Raw genomic sequence first — 24,686 nt, forward strand, 5'->3', positions numbered from 1 at the left:
CAGCCAAATAACAACGTAAAAAATGCATTAGTTATTGCTCATATATTTTATAGCTAACATTAATTATGCTATCACTATACTCTAATATTTAAAATTAATAATTGTATTCAGAACTATCGATAACAACGCAGAAGCACTGCTGCAGTGTTGAACAATGGCATTACGAAGTGCTGAAAATTTAAATTTGTTGAATTCAGGGCTCATTTTATTAATATTGTCGTCTTATATAGCGTTTATTTCTGTTTGCATTATTATTCAATTTGAATAATATAGATATTACGTTAATTTGCGTCTCGTTATGCAAACCATATTTGTTCTTGTGCGCTCTCTCGTCGCAGTATTGCGTGCTCGCTCTGACACATGCACAGAGCGCGCCCAGACCTCTCTTTATACTCTCAACCTACAGTGAGTGCTGCAAAACATCGCTCACAAATTACTTGAAAATGTGTGTGACAGCACTTAAGTAAAAGGCAGAAATTTTGCGAGTTGTGGCCCAGAACTTATGCTACTCAATGTGAAATCGTGTGCGTGCGTAGACTTTCTTTCAGTCATTGCTTCGCTCTTACTTTGGTTACATTTACCTGTTCCCTTATACACATACATACATATACATATATGTATATTTAACTTTAGTAGCACATTTTTTTGTTGTTTGCATTTAGTTGCTGTTGAACAAACGAAACGCGTGCAACTTACCGCGGTGCACAGGGTCAAACAAAATCATTCATATTTCTATTTTTTCCGTTCAAGTGTGTGTGTGTGTGCAAGTGTGGCGCCAAATTCGAAATAAACAAATAAAAAATAAATATTGGCGAGAAATACGCGCTACTCTTATGATAGTTGTGCTGCCGCCCCAATTTCCCATAGAACCCCCTTGAGAATCGCATCCCGAACAGTAGTGTAGAGTGCTTCTACAGTGCGTGGCAAATAACTCATGGCCGCTAGCAAATTGTCAGCAACAACAACAACAACAGCAGCAGTAGCAGCAACGTTGAAGCATCAAACACCATTCGATGGCATTTGTGCAAAAATCTCAGCGTTCTACTTCGACTTGGATAATACACTAATCCCCACGCGGGCCGGTGACTCAAAAGCAATACGTAAGGTACGTCATAAACAAAAAATAAAAAAATACGTAACTAGTTGTATTTAGTATACTTTATAGAATTGTTTTGATTGGGTGAAAGTGCGCGCTGTGTGTCACGGTGCTTCACACACACGCACACACGCGCGCACACATTTTTGTAAAATTTTCCACTGCATTTGGACGCTTGTTACGTAGCACGTACATACGTAGAGTGTGTAGTGTGTTTATCAGTAGTCGGCACGCGCGCATTCTTCATAGTGTATGTGTGTGTGTGTGTGAGTGTGAGTCAGTGAGATGCGTGTGTGTGTGTGTTGAGCGCATGCAAGTTTGATCAATGCACGTCGTCTTTCGTCTAACGTCGTCTGCCTATCGCTAGAGGTCAAAGTCATAACGGAACGCAAAATGAAAATAAACGCATGCACATCTCTCTCTTTCTAATGCGCTCTCTAATGACACTTGTTCGTTTTGTGTTTTTGCTCTAATGACACTTGTTTGCTTTGTTTTGTCTCTTGCTATAAAAAGCATTTCAAGATCGCGATAACAGTTTAGGTAAATGAACTGAAAAATATATAAATAAATTTCCAAAAAACACACAAAAACAAAATTTCGCCATTTCCTTCTTCGTATTGTTGACGCACTTTGTTAAATGCGGAAGTTAAGACGTAAAAACATCACTTGCGAACGTGTTATAAATATAATATAAAGCATGTAAGCATTTTTTTTTATCAGTCAAACTAGTTTGATTGCATTGCCTTACTTTACTTTTATTTATTTATTTATTTTTTGTTTTTATTTTTTTTTGCACAAATGCGAAACAACTGTTTATTAACTTGGCGAAAATGAGAAAAACCTGTTAAAGCTCAACGAAAAAAAAACCCGCTAATAACAGACTAGTTTAATAATTTATGTTTTTACAATAATCAGTTGTTGGCACTTTGTGGAATTACTAAAATTTATGATGTTTTGCTTTTTTGATTTGCATTTATTAACTATGCAAATTTAACAGATTGCCAAATGAATTTGATTTATATGCGATTTATAAATTTTATAGTATGATAATAAAAATCGCTATTAATAAGCAATTATTTTGAAAATCTTTCTAGGAAGGAAAAAATAAAGATAAATCATTTTTTTGTTTACAATTTAAAATGAAAACAAATGTTATATCTTTTTACATACAGATTATTAAAATCTTTCAATATAACATTTTTTTTTTGTTCTTCAAAGTATTCAAACTATTTAACGCATTAGCATAACTTTCTCCAACCAGATTATAATCAGATATTCAAATCTTTCTGATAACTATCCGATATCCAAAATTTCTCTAGAGAATTATATTAAGGTATTCAAATCTTCCGGATAACTTTTAAATCCAACATTTCTCTATATATATTCCTTTCCATCTACTTACTATATTCCAACGTGACACATCCAACACACATACGTCTTTTAGCGTATCAAATAAACACAAATTAATGTTATATTCAAACATTTCCGAGGTCCTTCGAGTGTTATGCTAATTGGAACCTATCCCAACTTGGGGGCCTTTTTATACCCGCTACTTATAGGGTAGAAGGGTATATTAACATACATGAAATGTATGTAATTTTAGGCACGCCTACTTTCGCCCCCGAAAATTGACATGAATCGAATAACAGGCGTAATTTAAAAGCTAGATTACCGATTTTTGGTACATAATAACTATAGTATTTTTGATTTTTGAAAATTTGGTTGCGATCAGACAAAAATTGTAAAAGTTATTTAAGAAAGCCTTTTGCTTTGGCTGACATTCTGGTATATTCTTAACTCGATTGTATATTTTGGTATATTTTCAATAATTTTAACTGTTTTCAGTGCTGTTTTTAATCAAATAGGTATTTTTTATAGTATTTTGTGGTATATTCAGTCGGTATATTTTAAAATTAATACTGCACTCTTGCTTTTATTCAAAATTGAATATTATTTGCAATATATTTATTTGCGGTATATTCATTTGATATATTTTTAAATTAATACCTCACTGTTTTGCTTTTATTGAAAATTATATAATTGTAGTATTTTATAGTATATTATGTTTGGTATATCCTAAACATAAATACCACATTGTATTGATTTTATTAAAATAGTATATTTTCGGTATTTTTGTGGTTATTATTATTTATTATTATTTATTATTATTTTGCTGTATTTTAAGCACTGTTCTGCTTTTATTTAAAATATGTAGCGGGTATCTCACAGTCGAGCTCACTCGACTGTAGCTTTCCTACTTGTTTTTTTTTATTGGCATTTGACACGTTACACTTAATTTATGTGCTGGGGGAAATATGGAATTCTGAGCTCAGCAGACATCCGACTGTGCGTGCCAAGTTGAATTGGCAGCGATGTCAAGTGTCATGACCGCTTAACTGCCAAAATATCCGATTGAATGTATTATGTAATGTTGGCTTATCATTAATATTTCTCTTTCTGTTTTTGTTTATGGCAGCTTGCCGACGTGCTGGAAACGCAGTATAGCTTTACCAAAGATGATGCCAACTTGGCCACACAGAACTTCCTAAAGTCCTTCCGTCGCTGTCCGGACAACTCGCAGACCTCGCTGGACTCGTGGCGCACGCATTTGTGGCGCGAATCGTTGCAACAGAAGCACAAACATCTCGCCGATGACATCTATCCGCAGTGGCTAAAGCTACGATATCGCTATCTAGCTGTTCCCCCCGATTATGTTCAACTCTTGCAGCGCATGCGACGAGCCGGCTACGCTTTGGCACTCATCACAAATGGACCATCGAATGCCCAGTGGGAGAAGGTCGCCAAGTTGCATGTGCGGGGATATTTCGATTGTGTGCTCGTCTCCTCGGATCTGCCGTGGGAGAAACCGCATCCGGAGATATTTTATGCCGCCTGCAATTTCCTCAATGTGAAACCGCACGAATGCGCCATGATTGGCGACAAACTTGAGACGGATATCAAGGTGCGTATCGCTCTCTCTCACTCTCTGTGGCTCTGTCTCGCTCTTAACTATGTGGCGTGTTCAATTTTGAAGTAACAATCCGTCTATCTGTCTGTCCGTCTGTTTTAAACACTATTCCAGAGACTAGGCTAGTTAAGGGTACAAACTTTAGCCTGGCAACGAGTATAGTCGAAGTAAGAATCCGTCTGTCTGTCTGTCCGTCCGTCTCTTTTAGTCAATCTATTTCAGAAACTAGGCTAGTAAGGGGTACAAAATGTGAACAGACTACTTGTATAGTTATTACGCATTTGAAATAGATTTTGGAAACTAGGAAATCATTTAACTGAAAGTCTGCATGTACTTTTAATTCATTTATTTTCCAGTTCGGGAAAGTCGTAAAATAAAAGAACTTCTTTTAGTAAATACTCTTTGTATTGTCAAGCTCATTACTAACTGCTTACTTTGAACTATTTTTGAACCATCAAGTAGTTAAAGTTTATTCTTAAATAAAAAAATAAAATAAACAAATTGAAAGCCCGAAATCTAGTTGTATTGTCAATTAAATATCTCATTATTACCAACACATTACTTTGTCCACTCTTTTTGAACCAGATCAACTTAACATAAAAGCTAAAATTAAGCGACAGTAATTAAATTTTAGTTTCTGGTACCGAAATGTTGGTACACATAGATAAATAAAGTTTTTATGTCTCATTTGCTAACTAACTGATTCTTTTTTACTCTTTTCAAACATATAAATTTGAAATAAAGTCTTGAATAAAGCGCAAGTAATTGAAGTTTACGTTAGAAATGAAAGATTAAGATTGAACCAGATCAATTAAATCTTAAATGATGTTTGTGAATCTCACTTTCTTACTGACCGATTACTTTGTCCACACACAATTGCGCATCTTACTCACTTACTGATTACTTTGTCCACATACATTTTGCAGGGCGGTCACCTGGCACAGTTGGGTCTGACATTCTGGACGCCGTTGAACAGCAGCAGCGCAGCGCAGTGTCTCGACGATGTGGAGTATAAGCCGCACATCAAGCTGAACAATCTGCTCGAGATGTACAAATATTTCCCCCGACTGAGCGCAGTTGGCTCGCTGTCATCATCGTCAGCGACATCATCGAGTGGAGGTGCGACTGGGGCATCGACAACCTCAGCGAATCATCGTCGTGGCAGCCACATGAGCTCAAGTCCCAGCGGAAGTTGTGATCATGGAACCACACGACAGCAGCAGCAACATCAACTGCAACAGCAGCAACATCATCAACATCAACTGCAACATCATCATCATGGAACATATCCACGTCAATGGGCTTATAGACGAGGCGGTTCACTGCCAGCGATGGATTGTTCCAATAGCGAGACAGAAAATAGCTGCGATAGTTTTATCTAAACAGAGAAATAGCAGTCGAAGAAATCTAAATGATGTACCTACAGTTTACAAAAATATACTAAAACAGCAGATGAAACACAGAGAGCGCAAAAAGCCAGAAACAGATTGCAAAAATAATGACAAAGCTATATCTCTCTATATAAATATATATATATATGCATACATATATATGTATTGAAAACGTAATGCAGGAATTTTAAAGTTCAACTACAAGCAAAAGAATGGAGGAAACGGAAGAGGAGGAGAAAAGGAGTTTTAGAAGTTGGAGCAACAAGCATGTTGAATCTCGATATCTGCCATAAAACAAAACAAAAAATACTGAAACATAGTTTATAAGAGCAACTTTCCTAGCCAGCAGAAGAAAACAGAAAAACAAGACACACAAGCACAACCCGAGCAAAAAAAAACCTTCCCCCCCCCCACACAACAATTACCTTAAAATATACACACACTATATGGTATATTTGTATACATTTAGTATATATCGATATTTTTGTATAAGCTGAGATCATTAATATACTAAACAGCAGAACTCAACACAACTTGAATGAAACTTGTTAACTATTGTCGTAGGATCGTCTATATAGAGAAAAAAACACACACATAGCTACCACATAAAACTATATATATAGTATATATTATATATATTTACGTATATATTTATACATATATACACATTGTTGTTGTTGTTAAAGAAAACGCTTTTGTTTCTTATTTTTGTTTTGCTTTTGATTTTTGCGTATGAATGTGAACTGAGAACTTTTCAACTGTCCTCCTCCTAACTATAGTAGATATATGTATATCCCCTCCCTCTCCACTCCACTTCCCCTCTACTTAATAGCAAACTGTTATTTGCAATGCACAATCGATTGTGTGTGTGTGTGTGAGAGAGTTGTGTGTGTAGAAATTGCACTGTTATATATTATATACAAAACATACAAAAAGCGTCAATAAATGAATGAACTAAAAGCTAAAAACAATTGCATTGCAAATCAATCTTCGTTTTTTTTCCTTGTTTATTCTGCGGGGGGTTTCCCAATCAAATTGAATTGCATAGCGAGTGAATGTTGAAACGGAATTGGGAAATAACTTAAGGGAAATATTACCAGAGTGACTCACAGTTATCTCCGAGAAAGAAACTTTCCCAACAATCAAGTTTGAAATGATAGGTTCTAACTGAGTGACTTTTTATAGAATATTCTATATTCTCAATAGATGTTTTAAGATTGTTTAAAAGGGTATTAATAGAATCTCAGCAAAAGAAACTTTCCCAAATTTTAAATTAAAAAAAGTACATTATTTATTTAAAGATTGTTTAAATAATGAGTATCTCTCGGTTCGTTTATGTCTTCAGACTTTACTTTGGTAAAATTTTTTAAGTCGCTTCAATAAAACGATATTTTCCAAATTTACCTTAAAAATACTAAAATATACCACAGCTATATTTAGTATTTCAATATACTAAATACATTTAAAATATAATATAGTACAGAATATACTAGATTGTCACTCAGTTATACTAAAATATACACAAGACTATGTTTGGTACATTTCTGTGGTAGAATGCAGAATATACTAGATTGTCACCAAGTTATACTAAAATGTACCGAAGACTATATTTGGTATATTTAAAATATACTATGGAATACAAAATATACTAGATTGTTAACTAAAGCTCCTAAGAATCGACTACGACAGACTTTTTTGCCCTTTAAATTTAATTTTTAAATAACTTCTACAATTTTTACTCTCAATTACTACTCTAAATTATTCATACTTCAAAATAATTATTAAAAAAGAAAGAAATTTGACCAAAATGAATTCGAATTCTACATTCATTTAAAAATGGTTTAAATAACTTTCCTTTAAGCTTACCTTTTCAATCGCTTTGAATGGTTCAAATTTATGACGCTAGTTGAACGGTTCTGTCATTATCTTTATCAACTCTTTATCAACACACAGCCAGCTGATTGCACTCAAATCGTACTTCCTTTTCAGCTTATGCAACGCATTTCGCATTTCGCGAGGGGTCAAAGATACTATTTGGTATTCGTTATGATGATAATGGATATGTTCAATTGAGCGAGAAACTATTTTTAAATAGAAACTTGGCACAGCCAATCGATATAGTAAGTAAGTACGCTGTAAATTGGGTCGACGACAATTCCGATGAGATCATGAAAAGTATTATTTGACTGTGAGATACGAGAATGAAAGAGAGAAAGAGAAAAAATTTTGCAAAGCGATCGATTGAACTCATTGATCGATAAAGATAAAAACGCACGATTTGAATAGATTTTATAAACTACAAATACTTTATTTATATGATAAATTGTATAGCTTGCGTATAGAGTCTGCAAAGGCAAACAGAAATTGTAATCAACACACACACTTTGTGAAACTGCAGCAAGGCTAAAGATTAAATTTAATGTTAACTGGCATCCATCATCGTCGTCTTCTTCTTTAAATTATAAACATATTTTTCAATCTGTTGTTTTGTTTTTTATCATCATCATTGTAAATACACTTATATCATTTTTTATGCACGTCACAAAAACAATTTTTGCTAAATTGCTGCACACAAATTAAAATTCTGAATAGTTGTTTTTTTTTTTGTTTTTTGCTTATTTTGGAGGACTGGCTTTAGCCGGATCTTGTCTAGTTAATTGTTTGTCGTTTGTTTTTGTTTATCGTCGTTACAATATACACATACATTATACATTAGATATATATAGTTGCGTAGGTTTAGTTTCATTATGAAAGAGCACTTTATCAGACTAAAAGAAATACCCTTAATACCTTCTAACTCAAATTATGTGGAAAGACATTACAAAAAAAAATATATATATGTATGGTAAAACGAAAACAAACACAATTGAAAACATTATGTAACATAGGTGGTAGGCGGGGCAGGGGCGGTGCAGAAGGTAGAAGGGAAGTCGTCTGGTATAAGTTGTAGAACAATATTTTATCGTAGTTTTCTTGTTGTTTTTTCTCATTTAAAGCGTCGTAATCTTTTTTTTTTTGTTTGATATAAGTAAATTCAACGCATTTTGCGGTTTCTTTTTCTTTTTTTGTTGTAGGTGCTGGGAGAGAGGGGAGAAAGAGGGGTTTGGCGTTGTTGGTTTTGTCCTTTTTAATTCCTTGAATTCTTGTCGTTGCTTTTCCTTTTGCTGCTTTGCTCTCCTCACTTATTTTGCGTCCCATAGCAAGCCGCAAGCTCCTCAATCTTTTTCCTGCGCTTCGTCAACAGCGGATTGTTTGACTTGTCCAGCGCCTTGATTTGCATCTGAAAGAAAAAAGGAAATTTAATTTCTCAATTCAGATAATATATATGAGGGTAATTCTTTGTGCGAAAATATCCTGAAATGTCCCAAAACATATTTTAATTTTTAATAAAGATGAATCTTATTAGCTCTTGATTGGCACTTTAATTGGAGCTAAGAAAGATTTTGGAATTAGGTTTTTAAAGAAATACTTTTGTATGGCAAATAACGCCTACTTTATAGTATATTTTGAATAGAATATACCATAGATATACCAAATACAGCCTTAGTATGTTTGCGGTTTATTAATTTGGTATATTTTTACACTATATGTGATTATAATTTGGAATTATTTAAGAAACACTTTTGTATGGCAAAAACGCCTACTGCTTTGACTGATAATATTTACGGTATATTTTGAATGTAGTAGTATATTAATATACCAAATATAGCCTTTGGTATATTTTAACATGCGTGCGATGTCAATATATTGTATATGTACTATTATATTCAAATATGTTTACACTATATGGTTATATTACAAATTATACTATTAATTTGGTATATTTTTACAATATTTGGTATATTGCTATTAATTTGGTGTATTCTCACAATATATGCCTTTATTGAAAATAAGTAACGGGTGTAAAAATATACCATATATTGTAAACAAAAAATACTGTTCATTTGGTATATTTTTACAATACCTATTATTAATTTGGTATGTTTCCATAATATATGGTTATACTAAAAATATGAAGCAGATATAAAAATAAACCGTATATTATAAAAATATACCGTTTAATGTAAAAATGTACCGTATAATGTAAAAATATACTATAATTTGGCATATTCTCACAATATATGATTATAGTGAAAATAAGGTGTAAAACATACCAAATTAATAGAGTATTTTTACAATATAAAGTAATAATAATAGAGTAGAGTTACCGGACATCTCACAGTCGAGCACATTAGCTCGTTAAAATGGTTTCTGTTTAGGTTTTTTCACTATACTTTTTTTCGCCAGAGAATTAAACATGCATTAATGAACTCTCTTACCTGATCGTAGTCCACACGCATGGTGGCCAGGGAGCGTGTCATCTCCTCCTGGACTTCGGGCCAGATTTCCTCGCCCTCCTTGAGCATGCGATTGGTGCAGAGCGGCGTCTGAGGCACCTGATGGAACTGTGCGATCCATTTGTTGCTCAAGACATCGCCGATTTGCAACCGCTTGCTGGGATCCACGTTGAGCATGCCCTTGATCAGATCCTTTGCCCCTTGACTGACGTTCGTCCACTCCGGATCGGGGAAATCGTATTGTCCGGTGCGAATGCGTTTCTTCATGCCCGGCGATATGGCCAGACCGTGGTTGCTATAGAACGGCGGAAAGCCGCACATTATTATGTACATGACCACGCCCAGCGACCAAATGTCACAGCTTTTGTCATACTTCACTGGACCGAGCACCTCGGGTGCTAAACAGCAAAAAAAAAAAAAAAAAACAACAAAACGGAATCGATCGAGAATTAATTAGTCATGCATAGGAAAAGGGGAGAAAACAAAAGTCAAAGCTTGGTGACTAACCGACATAGTAGGGCGTATAGCAGGGCGTCTGTAGCGTATCGTTGCTGAATGTCTCCTTGGCGAAACCGAAATCGGTCAGTTTCAGTATCGCATTTGGCTGCTTTGTCGTATAGAGCAAGTTCTCTGGCTTCAGATCCCGATGCGCTATATCCCGAGTGTGCAGATAATGTACGGCCGCACATATCTCGTGCATGATCTGTGCCGCCTCCCGTTCCGTAAATGCTCCATCTGCCTTGTCCTGTATGCGCTGGAACAGCTCGCCGCCCTCCATGCTGTCGGATGGAGATCGAAAAGAAGTTTTCGGTTAATAATCTATACATTAATTATTGGTCAATCTCTACTCTATACATATATATAGATATAAGTATCGATGTACCAAATAGAGCATTCGGTATATTTTAAGTATTTCTTTGGTCCATCTAATTTGGTACCAAATATAGCCTCAGGTATATTTTTAAGTAGTTTCTCGGTATAATAATTTGCTACCAAATATAACTACTTGGTATATTTTTTCAATTCGGTTAATAATCTATACATTAATTATTGGTCTACCTCTATTCTATATATATCTCTACTATTTATCGATGTACCAAATATAGCATTCGGTATATTTTAGTATTTCATTCACATTGTCTGTCTACTTGCACCCTATATATATATTTTGAATGTAGCATTCGGTATATTTTTAGTAATTGTTGGGTACACTAATTTGGTACTGAATACATATTATAATCTATACATTAATTATCTGTTTGTGTTTACTTTATGGTATATTTTAAGTGTAGTATTAATTTGATGTATCAAAAATAGTATTCGGTATATTTAAAGTATTTGTTTGGTCCATCAAATTTGATACCAAATATTGCCTCAGGTATATTTTTAAGTAGTTTGTCGGTATAATAAAATGCTACCAAATATAACTACTTGGTATATTTTTTCAATTCGGTTAATAATCTATACATTAATTATTGATCTCTCTTTACTCTATATATATCTCTACTAATTATCTATGAACCAATTATAGCATTCGGTATATTTTAAGTATTTGTTTGGTCCATTTAATTTGGTACTGAATATATATTATAATCTATACATTAATTATCTGTCTGTGTCTACTTTATGGTATATTTTGATGTACCAAATATAATATTCGATATATTTTAGTATGTGTTTGTATAATAATTTGCTACCAAATATAGTTTTAGTATTTTTTGGTATATTAATTTGGTGCCAAAACTAGCCGTCGGTATATTTTTTGGTATATTAATGTTGTAACAAATATAGCCTTCGATATATTCTTAAGAATTTTTGGTATATTAATTTAGTATATATGTACATATATCGATTGTAATTTTATTGAAAATTGGTGTTAGTAGTATTATTTTACTTGTGGTATTATTTTTGGTATATTCATTCGGAATATTTTTATAATGTGGTGTTATTAAATACAGCCCATTTTCGTTAGCAGCACATTATAAAAATATACCGAAAATAACACTAGAATATACCATCCATTATTTTTATTTGTAGTATTATTCTCGGTATATTAATTTGCTATATTTGTATAATATGAATTTATTGAAAATGGGTAGCGGGTATCTCATAGTCGAGCACACCCAGCTGTATCTTTCCCTTCATTTTAAATTTGTAATTTATAATCGTTACAGTCTTTAATTATTGTTTGAGTTTCTGCATTGCATGCACTTCAAAGGTTGCCCGTATTTTTAGTCGCAAGATAACGAAAGCAAAGCCACAAAACGATAAGTTGGCAGCACTCTAACGTAAAGTGGACAGCATTTGCGTGTTTAGATATTGCTACTTTACCACATTTGTTACCACATTTAACTATTTGAAGAGCTTAAAAGTAAATTTTAGAAATTCTAATCTTAAAAACCATTTTGAATAGGAATTTACATTTGAAAACGTATCAGTAATGATGTTAAAAAGCCTAATGATATCTTTTGTTTAACATTTTCTATAATTAGTAACAAATACTGAGACGTTAAAATGTAAATATAATTCAATTGAAGATTCCCCTACTTAAGATCTTTAGTGTATACAATTTCCTATTATTGATTATACTTTTTCGGTTGAGATTTAAAAAACATAAAACAAAATCTCCAAATACAATTGCTGTACTGAAGATGATTGTTTACACTAAGTTCGAAGTAAACAATTATCGAAAATTAGCAACATATTCTAATGATATTCCACTACCGAAAGATCTTTCAATGAGAACTTCTGTTTTAGACCAATTGCAGATGGGAAACTAAATAGAAAAAGCCGAATTATTGATACTACAATAAATTCAATTAATTTATTATTAGCAAGCGTTTTTGCCTTAAATTAAAATGAGAATAAAGAGAGTATAACTTATTCAGCCATTGTCAACATATTCGGATGAGTTTTCATTAGAAAATGATCTACTATAACTATGTCTATGCTTATATTAACCTTTGATTTATGTGCTCTACTAAAAAGGCTATTTTTAAATGGAAGTTTTAATGTTCTGTTCTCTCATTTCAAACGTTCTACTATAAAGACTAGTTTCTAATGACGACTTTGTCAACTAGCTTTTAGCTTCATTTTAATTGAGTTAATTAATTGATCGTTGACTTTTCTTAATTAGTTTAAGTGTTCTATTTTATAGACTACTTTTAAATTGGAGTTGGAATAGGCGACATGCTCTATGAATGCGTTTTAATTTGTTCCATTATCAATTGATTAGATAGTCTAAAGTTCTGCTAATCGAGATAATTAATCAAATTATAACTAATTATTACAACAAATCTAAGTGTTTAACTTTAAACTTCAATATACATTGGATTCTAATAAGAAATTCGTCGGGTTACTCTGTCCAACAGATTCTAAAGTTATCGATAAATTTAACGGATCATTCAATACTAGTTTATAATAAGAAATTTATTAAATATTACAACAAATCTGTGTTTAACCTTACCTTGAATTTAAATTTGATTGTAATAAGATTTTTATTGGGCGACTCTGCCAGTTAGCTTCTAAAGTTATCGATACATTTAACGTACTATTTAATTGTTGTTAATTGTTCCACTATCAATACTGGTTTCTAATATCAAATTGATTGTGCAAAGTTCTTTTAATCGAGCTAATTATTACAATTGGATTCTAACACGAATTCCATTGGGTTAGCTAGCTTCTAAAGTTATCGATATATTTAACGTACCATTCCATTTGATTAAATATCAATGGTAGTTTCTAGTGCAAAGCTCTTCTAATCGAGCTAACTATTACAACAAATCAAAGTGTTGAACTTTAATAATAGGAATTCGATTGTGCAACTCAGTCAGCTACCTTCTAAAATTTATCGATATATTTAACGTACCATTCCATGACGACCAGAAGACACTTGCGACCGCTGTAGGTGTTCTCGTAGACATCGATAATGTTGACAATGTGCCGACAGGCGCTGACCCGCCAATGCAAATCGACTTCACGTCGCGCCTTCTCGTTATCGAGCAGCACTTTGAGGGCGTAATTCTGTTTGGTGCGTCGATTGGTGCACTGCACCACTTTGCCATTGATGCCCAGTCCCAGCACGGTGTCCGATATTTCATAGTCATCGACGAGGGGCGTCGTCTTGGGTTGCCGTTGGTTCTGCAGCGAAAGCATTGTTTTTCTCTCTCTTAATCTGCAAGAGAAACAAGAACAGCAAACGATATACGATAAGCTTTGAATTAATTTGGTGACTATCCGCATTGCCGGATCTTGCAAATCTGAGCTTAGCATAAAACAAAACACAGCTAAACTTGTCGCTAGCGGCGTTGCCAGATCGCGCGATCTTATTGCCCAGCTTAGCATAAATAAATACATATAAAAAAAATGTACTATTTGACAAATTGCTCTAGACGGGGGAATTTTTTGTTGTTGTTGCTGTTCAATGGTCACAATGACGTCACGTGCGGCATGTTTAATAATTCATACAACACTTTAACAATTCACGCGGCTTTTGTTGTTTTTATTATTTAGTGTGGGCGCAACAACAAAAAACAAGCAAAACTTCACACTGCGATCATCGCAATGAGTGGAAGGAGACAAGCTGTTAAAAGGAGGCGGCGGCAGCGACGGAGGCAAGAGAGAGAGAGGCCACAACGTAACCAACGAACTTTTAAATAACTGAATATATTGTAGTGCAAATGTGATTTACAATGGCATAAATTATCTTCTAAATGTCCTAAATGCAGCTTGGTTTGTATTTTTTTTTTGTTTCGTATATCGAGAGTATGTAAATTGGCTTACAGAGATTTCCGTTTTGTTTATGAAATTTTATGCAAGCCAAACGGAGCTTTGCTGTGTTTGCCTGCTTGTGTATGTGTGTGAGGTGGGTGTGTGTTTGTGAGTTTGCAAAAAAAAAAAAAAAAACGAAAAGTGAGCCGTATGGTCAGCTGGTTTTTGGCATGCGACTCGCTTTGTGTACAGTTAGTAACAATGAGAAATCATTGTACTAATTAGTTGAGAAAAATACAAAAACAAACATTACACAATGTTTAAAAAAGAGCGAGAGAGAAAAAAACACATCAAGCAATGCACTTTTGCAGCCTGGCAACTCTAAACTGGACATTGAGCTGCGTTGGCATGCCCACTTTAGCCGCTGTCTGTGTGTGTGTGTGTGTTCGTATGTGTGTTTATCCGCTGATGAAATTCGTGTGTTGTGTTATTTATTTATTTAAATTACATTCGTTTTGAAGACATCAAATCGTCGCATATGGTAAATTCTTTAAATGTCATTGCACGCACTCTCTCATTAACACTTACTTGCCCATAAGCACACTCGCACACACACAAACGCACGTACACCGACATCACTCACACCCGCATACTCACGTACACACACACACACACAGCGACACCTGGCGTGTCAATGCGGTAGCGCAACATGCGTCATGTTTCCCCAGTAAAATACTGTTTGCTATTTATTTAGTACCATTTTCACTTTGCGCTTAATTTTATCAGTCGCGTTTTTTTTTTCTTGCTTTCGATTAAACGCTGCTCAATGTCGTCGTCCCACAATTGGAATTAACACTTAACTAACTTTGGCGTTCTTGTCGCTTTGGATTTAACATACCTTAAACGTATTTGTTTTTCGGCGTACGATGTAACAACAATACAAAACAACAACAAAAAAATTTATATGAACGAAACAACAACAATCCGAATTTAGATGTTATTCACGATCGAAACGCAGCACGCTGCGTGTTCAAGCAAAAGCAAAAACAACGACTGAGCGATATCCCATAGAGGTGGTGAGACATCGATGGAGAGCGCTATCGATATATCGATTGTAGATGGTTGCCACAAGTATCGATACGGCATTCCAATATGATTGCAGTGGATTGTTTTTTTGTAAATTGTTTGAGCTGCTTTTTTATGTATGGCTGTTATTTTTTTAACTGTTATTATTATTATTAATTATTGTTATTGTTAATTGTTTTTATTATTATTATTATTAGCAATAGTTGTGTTGAGGTGGGACCAGTTACTGGCAGCACGGCCAGCCGCTGACAGTCTGGCAACGCGGCGCGTCGGCGCCAACGCTTGAATTGTAGATGTAGGTCATTATCAATCACAACACATTGAGGCATTAAGCATAATAAGCCTCTTTGTTGGGGGCTCAAGGTCGGTTTATCTATCTATTATTCAAACATGTAAATTAGCTAATCTCAAAATGACCTTAACAGATTTAAATAAGAGAACACGCAACTTTATCATTGTCAGAAGGGGAATTTGAGATTATAAACATATACATATATAGTATATAAAAATCCAGCAATATGAAATTGTAAAGCTTGAACTGGTTTGTGTCTTCGCTAAGCACTGGTAGATGTAAATTCTTTGGCTTGTGTCTAATTCTTTGCTTATAAATCCGTTCTGATATAATAAAATTTCCTCGTTTAAAACGATCAAATTAAAAATTCTCAAATTTGAGTATTGCACTGATGACGCGCTTAGCTGTATTTCAACTTATAGTTTATTTTTGTTTTGCTAGGCACAAGCAGCAACTCGGGGGACTTTGTTTTCATAATAAATTTTTGCATTTTTCATCTTATTTGTGTTGGTTTTTTGTATAGCTTAAAAATAATAGATCGACATTCACATACGCCAGAAACAAAATAAACTAAATGAAATTTCATAATCTTTGTTGCGGTAATGAAAAACAAAAAATAAAGCAACAAATTAAAGCGAAAGAAAGAACAATAAACTAGGATATGGAACAATTACAATTAGAAATGTGTCAACAAAAAGAAAGCTGTGGGAATCCAAATTTGATCGTTTCGAATTTCTCCTAAATTTTGAATGCACATACACACACACATACGCATCCACACTAGCACACGCACACACACGGTCCGTTTCCGCTTCCGTTTCCGTTCCAACTTCCGATCCGTTTCCGTTTCCATTTTGATTTTGATATCTTCTCTTCTGCTGCTGCTGATCGTTTTGTTTTTCCTGATTTTTGTTTGTTTGTTTGTTGTTGTCAGTTGTTTGCTATTTTGTATTTACGAGGGAGGGACGGGAGGGAATGCAGGGGTGGAGGGGGAGGGGGCATCGGTTGGAGGTCGCTTCAGTCGTGTTTATGTTGGCAATCCGAGAGTTTTGCGCACCAAACGCTGTGCGATCCGATTGAACTCTTCCCTTCGCTCCCGCCACATGATCGCTGCATCGACATTAGCACCGCTCTCATCGTTCGGCTCTAAAAGAATTCAGATATTAGTTGAGTTCTACATATATCAACAAAATATATCGGCTATATACAGATTAAATCACTTTTTGCTAATGAAAATAATTCTATGCTCATTTAAACTTGAAATTGAGTTCTATTTAACTGAACTCTATGATCGATTTTAATTGATATACATATAATTGCAGATGCTTGCCTCAAATATCGATACAGCATTCCAATATAATTGCAATGGATTATTAATTTACAAAACAATTGTCGTGATATTCAAACTTGGTTAAAATTGAGAACTATTAACTATTATTATTTTTTTTTTTTAAGATTTGCTAATTTAAAAAAGAAAACTAACAAAGTCATTTTATTTAGCTGATTTGCAAAATTGGATGATTATTTTCTTCCATTTTAAGATTTTTAGATTTGATAATCTAAAATAAAAAAAACGAAACACTTTTTTAACTGATTTGCTAAATTGTTTAGCGACAATAATTGAGTGATTATTTTCTATTCGTCATGGTGACAAAAACTTCTCAAATTTGAAATGTATTTCAGGGTTTTTTATCGCTTAACACATTAAGTTATATTAAACTGATTAAACTGTGATAATAATAAGGCGACTACTTTAAAATTCTCTTGACAACAAGTTGATGCAATAAAGATTTTTAAGTGCTAAAAATCGGTAAACAAAATAATAATTTTTAAAACTCAATTTTATAAAAGTGTTAAAAATCGGTAAACATTAAAATAAAAGCTTTTAATCAGTATTAAGCTGTAATTAAGCTACTTAAAAGTCTTCTTGAAAAAGATAAAAAATAAATGTTTAATATGAATTTTTTTGCTTATTTAAAATTTATGCTCTTGTTATTGAATAGTTCTCCTTATTCTTTCGTTTTAATTTAACTATAAATTAAATTAAATATAAAATTTGGCAACGTTTTGCTAAATACTTTTGAAAACAGCGTTTTGTTTAAAGAAACAATGTCTGTCTATTAATTATTCTATATTATATTAAAAAGCATTACAAAATGCTCTTCATATAACGCTGAACAATTTCGTTCTAAATATAGATTAATAATAGAATTAGCAACTAAGGAAAAGTGCAATTAAATTGCTTTGAATTCGTTGAGTCATTTTTGAAGGCAATTATTTTGTAATTGCTAAACATTTTAGATTTAAATAAAGATTGGAACATGAATTGACTAATTTTTAAATAATAGATTTCAAGTTAATTGAATCTCCATTGAGATTTAAATTAAGATTCGAACAGTAATTAGAATTAAGAACAACTGAAATTAAATTGTCGACTAAATTTTAAATAAGAGATTTCTAATTAATCAAATCATTAATCATACAGTTGTTAAATATTTAAATTGTTGAGATTTGATCAATTTTTAAACAATAGATTTCTAGTTGAAACATTTTAGATTTAACCTAAGATTCGAACATTAATTAGAATTAACAAAAAGTGAAACGAAATTCTTGAATTTTGACTATCTTTTAAATAAAAGATTTCAAATCTATCGAATCTATATAGAATTTATATAGAATGGCTGAATATTTTAGATTTTAGTTAAGATTTGATCATTTTTTAAAAAAACCAAGTGAAATTAAATTGTTGACATAGAAATAATATAGAATGCATTTTAGATTCAAATAAAGATTCAAATTAAATGAAGTTTTTGAGAATTGATTAATTTAATCCTTATATAGAAACAAACCTTTTCGATTAAAATAAAGACTCGAATATTAAGAATTGACTAATTTTTAAATAATTGATTTATAGTTAAAACATTTTCGATTTAAATTAAGATTTGAATATTAATTAGAATTTAAAAAAATGCCATTCAATTGTTAAGAATTGATTAATGTAAAAAAGCAGATTTCTTCCGACTTTTAAATAAAAGATTTCTAGTTAAAGCATTTTAGATTTAAATTAAGATTCGAACACGAATGCTTATCGATTGACAAATTTTTAAGTACAAGATTTTAAGTTTATCTAATCCTTAGATAGATTTTAAATTTGAAGTAAGATTCAAGCATTAACTAGAATTTACAAGGAGTGAACTTCAATTTTTGAGGATTAACAAATTATTAAATAAAAGATTTCTAGTTAATCCGTACTGTATATAGCCGATATACTCTACTTAAGTCGAGTCTAGACTCACCCGCCAACATGCTGACCACACTCAATAGGATCTTCTCGACACTCTGCACGGGACTCCAGCGTTCGGCGGAGAGTTCGTAGCCCATGGGATCATCGCCTGGTGCGTGTAATATTGATATGCAGACGCGGCCATCGGCAAAGATGTTGGGATGAAACATATCACAAGTGAATTTCATTTTTGGTGGACTCAGTGGATAATCGGGTGGAAAAACCAAACGAGCCGGAAACACGCCTCCCTCAAAGCAAGTTCCCTCCGGTCCACTAAGGAAATCGAGAAATTTGTAAAAGGTTTAAAGTTTCAACAAGTTTTTGCTTTATCATCTTATCACACTCTAAATATACTACAAAGTAATCTAAAGTGTAATGATGATTAGGCATTCGATCGGGTTCAAAACTCACGCAATTAACGCTTCCCATTCAAAGAAGTTGTCCTCACTAATGGGTCCAGCTGCAATGCCCTCGGGTGGATCCATGGTGAGCTCTGTAAATCGATAAATATCAATAAATGAATCATTTTTACATATTACAATTCTAAATACTATGGACTTTATCACCTGGCGTGCATTTCATCATTCTCACGCCTCATTATACCAAGTACTAGACATATATATTATTAAAAACACACGCTGTTCAAAGGGTACAACAAACAGAAATAGACAGCATAACGTAAATAATTTAGAAAGTATATCAAATGCGGTTAACTGTCTGTTTAAAGCGTTATAACGCAATGACCATGAAAGCAAATGCCACGAAATTTGGGCAGAATAATTGAGCAACTATTATCCAAATAAAACATACTTAAAAATTTCAAAACAAATCATTTTAAATCAATAATTAAATAAAAATCCTTGATAAACACAATTTGCATAATATCGATAACTTGCATTACGATCTTAAGCACAAGCGGTACGTTATCGATAACCTGCCAAGTGCAGCTGCACCGGTTGCGTTTACTTCTTTGTACTTTTTAGCGGGTATCTCGCTCTCGCGCATACCCTTTGCACTTACGTTTGTATTCCGCCATCAGGCGACGCAGCGCCGAGCCAGCCATTGTTATTGTTGCTGTCTTTGCTGTATTCTGTTGTTTTTGTTTGTATTCGTCGTTGTTGGGAGTCAAATTTTGGATTTGCGAAGCGACGCGCAACGCAACACAATTGCAGCTGGGGAGGTCAAAAAACACAAAAAAAAACACACGCACACACAAACACAAAAAAAAATACACCACGTTGGTACTACGGGGCGAAGGAGCGTATGCGAGAGCCGCCGTATGTGTATGCCTTTGGATATACGGATCGAAAATACAGAAAAAGCCGTTGCAACTATTAATATACGATATTACTACGCTGTGTTTTTATTTTGCCAGAAATATATGTTGATGCGTATGCCGATGTCGATGCCAGCTTGAAAAAAAAAATGAAACTACGATTTGTGTGTGTTGTTAGAGTTGCCAGACAGTCTGCCTGCTGTTTACAATATATGTATGTACACATATGTGGCATATGTATGCATGTATGTAGTAGATCATTTAGCTATGCGGCATTGTTGTTGTCACTTTCTAACCAGCTGAGCGAACTTTGTATTCGCCGCATATGGCAGCACTACCAGCTGCCTGACCGTTTATGGTTTAGTATATACTGCATCCGTTCAATTTGCGGTCACACACAGTTGGTTAGCTCTTTTGCAAGATGTGGCAACTTTCAGCACTGTGCTTTCAACAAGTTTCGCGAACATTTAAATATATTTTATCAATGTTTTTAAAAAAAATAAAGATTTTTTTTATTTTGCTTTTATTGAATTCGTTGCGTAGGTAATTCACGCGCGATCCAGCACATGCTGCCTGAGCAGCCACACTGCAGATCAACTGTTTTGCGATATCTGGCAGCACATTCAGTTTGTGTTCGCGCTTTTAAAACGTAGGAGTGAAAATTCGTAATTTTTGAAAAAAATAAGTTTAAATGTGCTGAAAAATGTGCCAAAAATCAATTTACATGTTTAGATGCTGTAATTAAAACACTTTGTGTCGATGCAAAGCTTATTTGCACATAAATTGCATTTTTTCTTTGCCGAAAATTTCAGACGCTGCTGCAGAAATATGGTGGCACCTATCCACCGTTATCCGCAGCTGCAGTTTTTGTTTATATTCGGTTCGGGCTCGCGCTTTCAAAACATAGTGAAGTGTTTCGTAATTCGTTAAAAAATAAGAGTATCTATGCAAAACTGATGTGCACATAAGTGGGCCTTTTTTTACTGCAAAAAATCCTTATGCTGCTGCAAAAATAATGGCGCCGCCAATTCACCGTTATCCGCAGCTGCCTTTTTTTTCATACATTCGGTTCGGGTACGCGTTTTTAAAACGTAGTGAAGTGTTTCGTAGTTCGTTAAAAAATAAGTTTCAATGTACTGAAAAATCAAGTTGCGGTTAGCAACTTCTGTTAGCTTCCTGTATATATGCGGAACTGATGTGCACATAAGTGGACCTTTTTCTAGCATCGAAAGTCCATACGCTGCTGCAAAAATAATGGCGGCGCCAATTCTCGGTTCGGGTTCGCGATTTAAAAACGTAGTGAAGTGTTTCGTAATTCGTTTAAAAATTATAGTCAAGATGCTGTAATAAAGGCTTGCTGTACCTATGCGAAGCTAAGGTTCACATAAATTGAACTCTAAGGCCAAAAGTGCAAACGCTGTTGCAGAAATAATTGCGGCTCTGTTATCTGAAGCAAAATTGTTCTTACATTCGGTTCGTGCTCGCGCGTTTAAAAACGTAGTGAAGTGTAGTGTAATTCGGTTCGGGTTCGCGCTTGAACACCGTCGTAGTGAAGTGTAGTGTAATGCGCTAAAAACAAACACGGTTAAATGTAGCTATGTGAAGGCAATTTGCACATAAAAGCTGCAGAAATAAAGCGGCACCAATACAAAGTCATCCGCTATTTAAAGCTCGGTCTGCGAACTCGGTAATTTGTAAAAAAAGGTGTATTTAAAAATTATATGTACATGAATATTTGTATGCAGCAATTATAGCTCGTTGTGCTGATGCGACGATCGTCGATGGGCAGGTAAATGGGCCTTGAGCTGCCGCCAGAAGTCCACTCGATGCTGCAGCAGCGCCGCCTCCATGCGCAATAAAGGCGGCACCAATTCATCATTATTCGCATCGAGATCGAGTTTGGTGCCAAGTCGGGCATAGGTAACGGGATACGAGGAGGCAGGCAGCCAGCTGGGTAAGTTGCTAGTGCCTATCACAGGATTCGGATCGCTAAAGTGAAAAATGCATTATTGTACAGTTACTATGGCGGAATTTCAATGCTTACCCGCTGCTGGCAAAATTCACCCAAAGTCGCAACATCAATTCACGCAACTGGAGATCCTGACGCGTTGGCACAGCGCTAACAAAAAGCTCTTGGCCAATGGGAAAGAGATACTGCAGCTCCTCGGCATGACAAGCGCCATAGAATTCATTGTGGCCGCCCTTGAAGAGCTCGGAAAAACTGGCGGCACCTTTGTGATCGAAGAGATACACATAAGTGGGTGCCACAGATTGCTGCTTATCCTGGAGACGCATCTGCAGATACTCATCGACACCGGCCACAAACCAGCCATCCGAAATGAGCTGCAAACCAAACAAACAACAAATGTATGGAATTCTGTATTCTGCAAAAAGGCAATCGATGTGTCACTTACATCGGTTAAATTCTGATGATTGGACTTGTTGTAATTGTGTCCGGCCTTGAAATAGAATGTCTCAATGTGCTGAGTGATCTGCTGTTGAGTCTCGTTAGCATGATGATCATAGTTCAACACGACGGGCAGCAGTTGCTCGAAACGCGTCTTAAACTCCGACAGCAACTGTGGCAAATTGAGCAACGCTGCCGTCTTGAGCAATCCCTCCTCCGAGGTGACACCCAGCATCAGTGGCAGCTGTTGGCCATGCGGTGGCGCTGATGTCTCACGTGGCAACTCGGTCAAGAAGGCGTCATCGTGTTGCGGCTCAATGACAGGCGGAAACGGGATCATGGGATCAAAGTCCCAAAGCTACAAATCAAACACAACACATTTAAACACATCAATTAAACTGTTGCTCCGTCAACACACTTACAAACATGTCGTAGAGCGTGGCTACAATTTGCTCAGCTGGTTTGCTACGCAAACACTTTAATTTGGCTGCCCAATCCTCGCCAGCTGCATCACAATCCACCAGCTGCGTCAGTTTCGCAGCACGTTTAGCTGCCACGCCTTTGTGCGCTGGCTGCGCCCACGGATTGTAGTACGTGCCCGATTGGGCAATTCCACGATGCAGAAGACCACGCGATTGGGGCGACAACATGTGATATGTGACACTGGCACCGCCGGCGCTTTCACCAAACACAGTCACCTGCTGCGGATCACCTCCGAAGGCGGCCACATTGTCGCGTATCCAGCGCAGTACTTGCAACTGATCCTTGAGTCCATTGTTGCCGGGACAATCGAGCGTCTCGGTGCTGAGGAAGCCCAAAGGACCCAGCCGGAAGTTCGCCGAGACAAGCACAATGTTGTGATCGAGTAGAAAGTCGGGACCATAGAAGCTGCTAATACCGGAGCCGCATTGCCAGCCACCGCCATGGAACCAAACCATGACGGGCAACAGTTTGTCTCCGGCGATCTCGACGGGATCCGGCGTATACACATTGAGATAGAGGCAATCCTCGGAGCCCTCGATGAGCATGTCGCGTCTGAAGGGATCGCGTTGCATGCAGATCGGCGCATCCTTCAGCGCCAAACGTTCGCCCTCCCAGCCAGGCTGTGGAATCGGTGGACGAAAGCGCAACTCTCCAAGCGGTGGCAGCGCATACGGAATGCCCATAAAGGCGCGCATGTGGCGTCCACTGTGCGTGGTGCGATGGCGTCCAAGCAGCCAGCCGCCATGCGGCAGCTGCACTTGGAGGCCCTGTGAGGCGCGTGCCTCCGTTTGGCTGGCGAAGATCGCGAGGAGCAACAGCAAGCGCGGAATGATTATTGTCATATTGTGTCAGGTCTTGAAATGATACTGATTTGGCTAACGCGGTGCGATGCAGGTTTTAAGATTACAACATCTCTTCAACATTATCATCAAGCACACTGGTTTCGACTCTCTTATATTTTTGGAGAACGGAGAACGAGCTGCGCAACTAATTCGACATTTATGCTAACTGGTTTTGATTGATGATTGACAATTGTAAGCAAAAGATTTCGGCTTGCCAATGCCCAATGAAAGAAAGATTTCAATGTGCTTTTTAAAATCAACTTGATCGAAAGCTTTAATGCGCTTTTTGAAATCGACTTAATGTAAAGCTTAAATGCGCTTTTTAAATTCGACTTGGCCGAAAACTTCGATGTGCTTTTAAAACGCGACTTGAAAGCTAAATTGGAAGCTTTAATGAGCTTTCAACAATTCCAACTGTGCTTGGAATTTACTAAAAGCACAAGCTTTAATGTACTTACGGAGTCCGAACCCTTTTAAGCGAAAATTGTAAAAAGAGGATTAAATGGATTCCAAAA

The 24,686-nt window shown here is 35.4% G+C and overlaps 4 protein-coding genes across 4 annotated transcripts; 1 reads left to right on the plus strand and 3 right to left on the minus strand.

The window, feature by feature from the left end:
* Positions 1 to 581: 581 nt before the first annotated feature.
* On the plus strand, positions 582 to 6,442 carry LOC117578293 (N-acylneuraminate-9-phosphatase). Its single transcript, XM_034263737.2, has 3 exons — positions 582 to 1,105; positions 3,573 to 4,058; positions 4,991 to 6,442. Exons 1-3 carry the CDS (start codon positions 935 to 937, stop codon positions 5,444 to 5,446), a joined length of 1,113 nt encoding a protein of 370 aa, XP_034119628.1. The 5' UTR covers positions 582 to 934; the 3' UTR covers positions 5,447 to 6,442.
* Positions 6,443 to 8,017: 1,575 nt separating this feature from the next.
* LOC117578301 (MAP kinase-activated protein kinase 2) lies at positions 8,018 to 15,564 on the minus strand. The gene is made up of 5 exons (XM_034263750.2): positions 15,401 to 15,564; positions 13,661 to 13,966; positions 10,300 to 10,571; positions 9,775 to 10,190; positions 8,018 to 8,735 (listed from the first exon to the last, which is right to left on the minus strand). The coding sequence occupies exons 2-5, from the start codon at positions 13,945 to 13,947 to the stop codon at positions 8,634 to 8,636; spliced, it is 1,077 nt and encodes a 358-aa protein (XP_034119641.1). The 5' UTR covers positions 13,948 to 13,966; positions 15,401 to 15,564; the 3' UTR covers positions 8,018 to 8,633.
* A 694-nt stretch (positions 15,565 to 16,258) lies between these two features.
* LOC117577573 (ubiquitin-conjugating enzyme E2 G2) lies at positions 16,259 to 20,584 on the minus strand. The gene is made up of 4 exons (XM_034262410.2): positions 20,184 to 20,584; positions 19,575 to 19,656; positions 19,177 to 19,436; positions 16,259 to 17,026 (listed from the first exon to the last, which is right to left on the minus strand). The coding sequence occupies exons 1-4, from the start codon at positions 20,224 to 20,226 to the stop codon at positions 16,908 to 16,910; spliced, it is 504 nt and encodes a 167-aa protein (XP_034118301.1). The 5' UTR covers positions 20,227 to 20,584; the 3' UTR covers positions 16,259 to 16,907.
* A 1,533-nt stretch (positions 20,585 to 22,117) lies between these two features.
* On the minus strand, positions 22,118 to 24,209 carry LOC117577857 (venom carboxylesterase-6). Its single transcript, XM_034262805.2, has 4 exons — positions 23,269 to 24,209; positions 22,854 to 23,204; positions 22,484 to 22,782; positions 22,118 to 22,428 (listed from the first exon to the last, which is right to left on the minus strand). The coding sequence occupies exons 1-4, from the start codon at positions 24,169 to 24,171 to the stop codon at positions 22,188 to 22,190; spliced, it is 1,794 nt and encodes a 597-aa protein (XP_034118696.1). The 5' UTR covers positions 24,172 to 24,209; the 3' UTR covers positions 22,118 to 22,187.
* Between the last annotated feature and the right edge of the window lie 477 nt (positions 24,210 to 24,686).

This window comes from Drosophila albomicans, chromosome X (assembly GCF_009650485.2).
Source record: "Drosophila albomicans strain 15112-1751.03 chromosome X, ASM965048v2, whole genome shotgun sequence".
Taxonomy (NCBI): domain Eukaryota; kingdom Metazoa; phylum Arthropoda; class Insecta; order Diptera; family Drosophilidae; genus Drosophila; species Drosophila albomicans.

Excerpts from the sequence above, each read along its gene's own strand:
- LOC117577857 (XM_034262805.2), bottom strand. The coding sequence starts at position 24,171 with ATGACAATAATCATTCCGCGCTTGCTGTTGCTCCTCGCGATCTTCGCC. Across the intron at positions 22,783-22,853 it reads ATCATCAGAATTTAACCGAT|CTCATTTCGGATGGCTGGTT; the intron begins GTAAGTGACACA and ends TTTGGTTTGCAG. Across the intron at positions 22,429-22,483 it reads GTGAATTTTGCCAGCAGCGG|CGATCCGAATCCTGTGATAG; the intron begins GTAAGCATTGAA and ends TTTTCACTTTAG.
- LOC117578301 (XM_034263750.2), bottom strand. The coding sequence starts at position 13,947 with ATGCTTTCGCTGCAGAACCAACGGCAACCCAAGACGACGCCCCTCGTC. Across the intron at positions 10,572-13,660 it reads CTTCTGGTCGTCATGGAATG|CATGGAGGGCGGCGAGCTGT; the intron begins GTACGTTAAATA and ends TCCATCCGACAG. Across the intron at positions 10,191-10,299 it reads CTATACGCCCTACTATGTCG|CACCCGAGGTGCTCGGTCCA; the intron begins GTTAGTCACCAA and ends TTTGCTGTTTAG.
- LOC117578293 (XM_034263737.2), top strand. The coding sequence starts at position 935 with ATGGCCGCTAGCAAATTGTCAGCAACAACAACAACAACAGCAGCAGTA. Across the intron at positions 1,106-3,572 it reads ACTCAAAAGCAATACGTAAG|CTTGCCGACGTGCTGGAAAC; the intron begins GTACGTCATAAA and ends TGTTTATGGCAG. Across the intron at positions 4,059-4,990 it reads AACTTGAGACGGATATCAAG|GGCGGTCACCTGGCACAGTT; the intron begins GTGCGTATCGCT and ends TACATTTTGCAG.
- LOC117577573 (XM_034262410.2), bottom strand. The coding sequence starts at position 20,226 with ATGGCTGGCTCGGCGCTGCGTCGCCTGATGGCGGAATACAAAC. Across the intron at positions 19,437-19,574 it reads GAATGGGAAGCGTTAATTGC|TGGACCGGAGGGAACTTGCT; the intron begins GTGAGTTTTGAA and ends CGATTTCCTTAG. Across the intron at positions 17,027-19,176 it reads TGTGGTCAGCATGTTGGCGG|AGCCGAACGATGAGAGCGGT; the intron begins GTGAGTCTAGAC and ends GAATTCTTTTAG.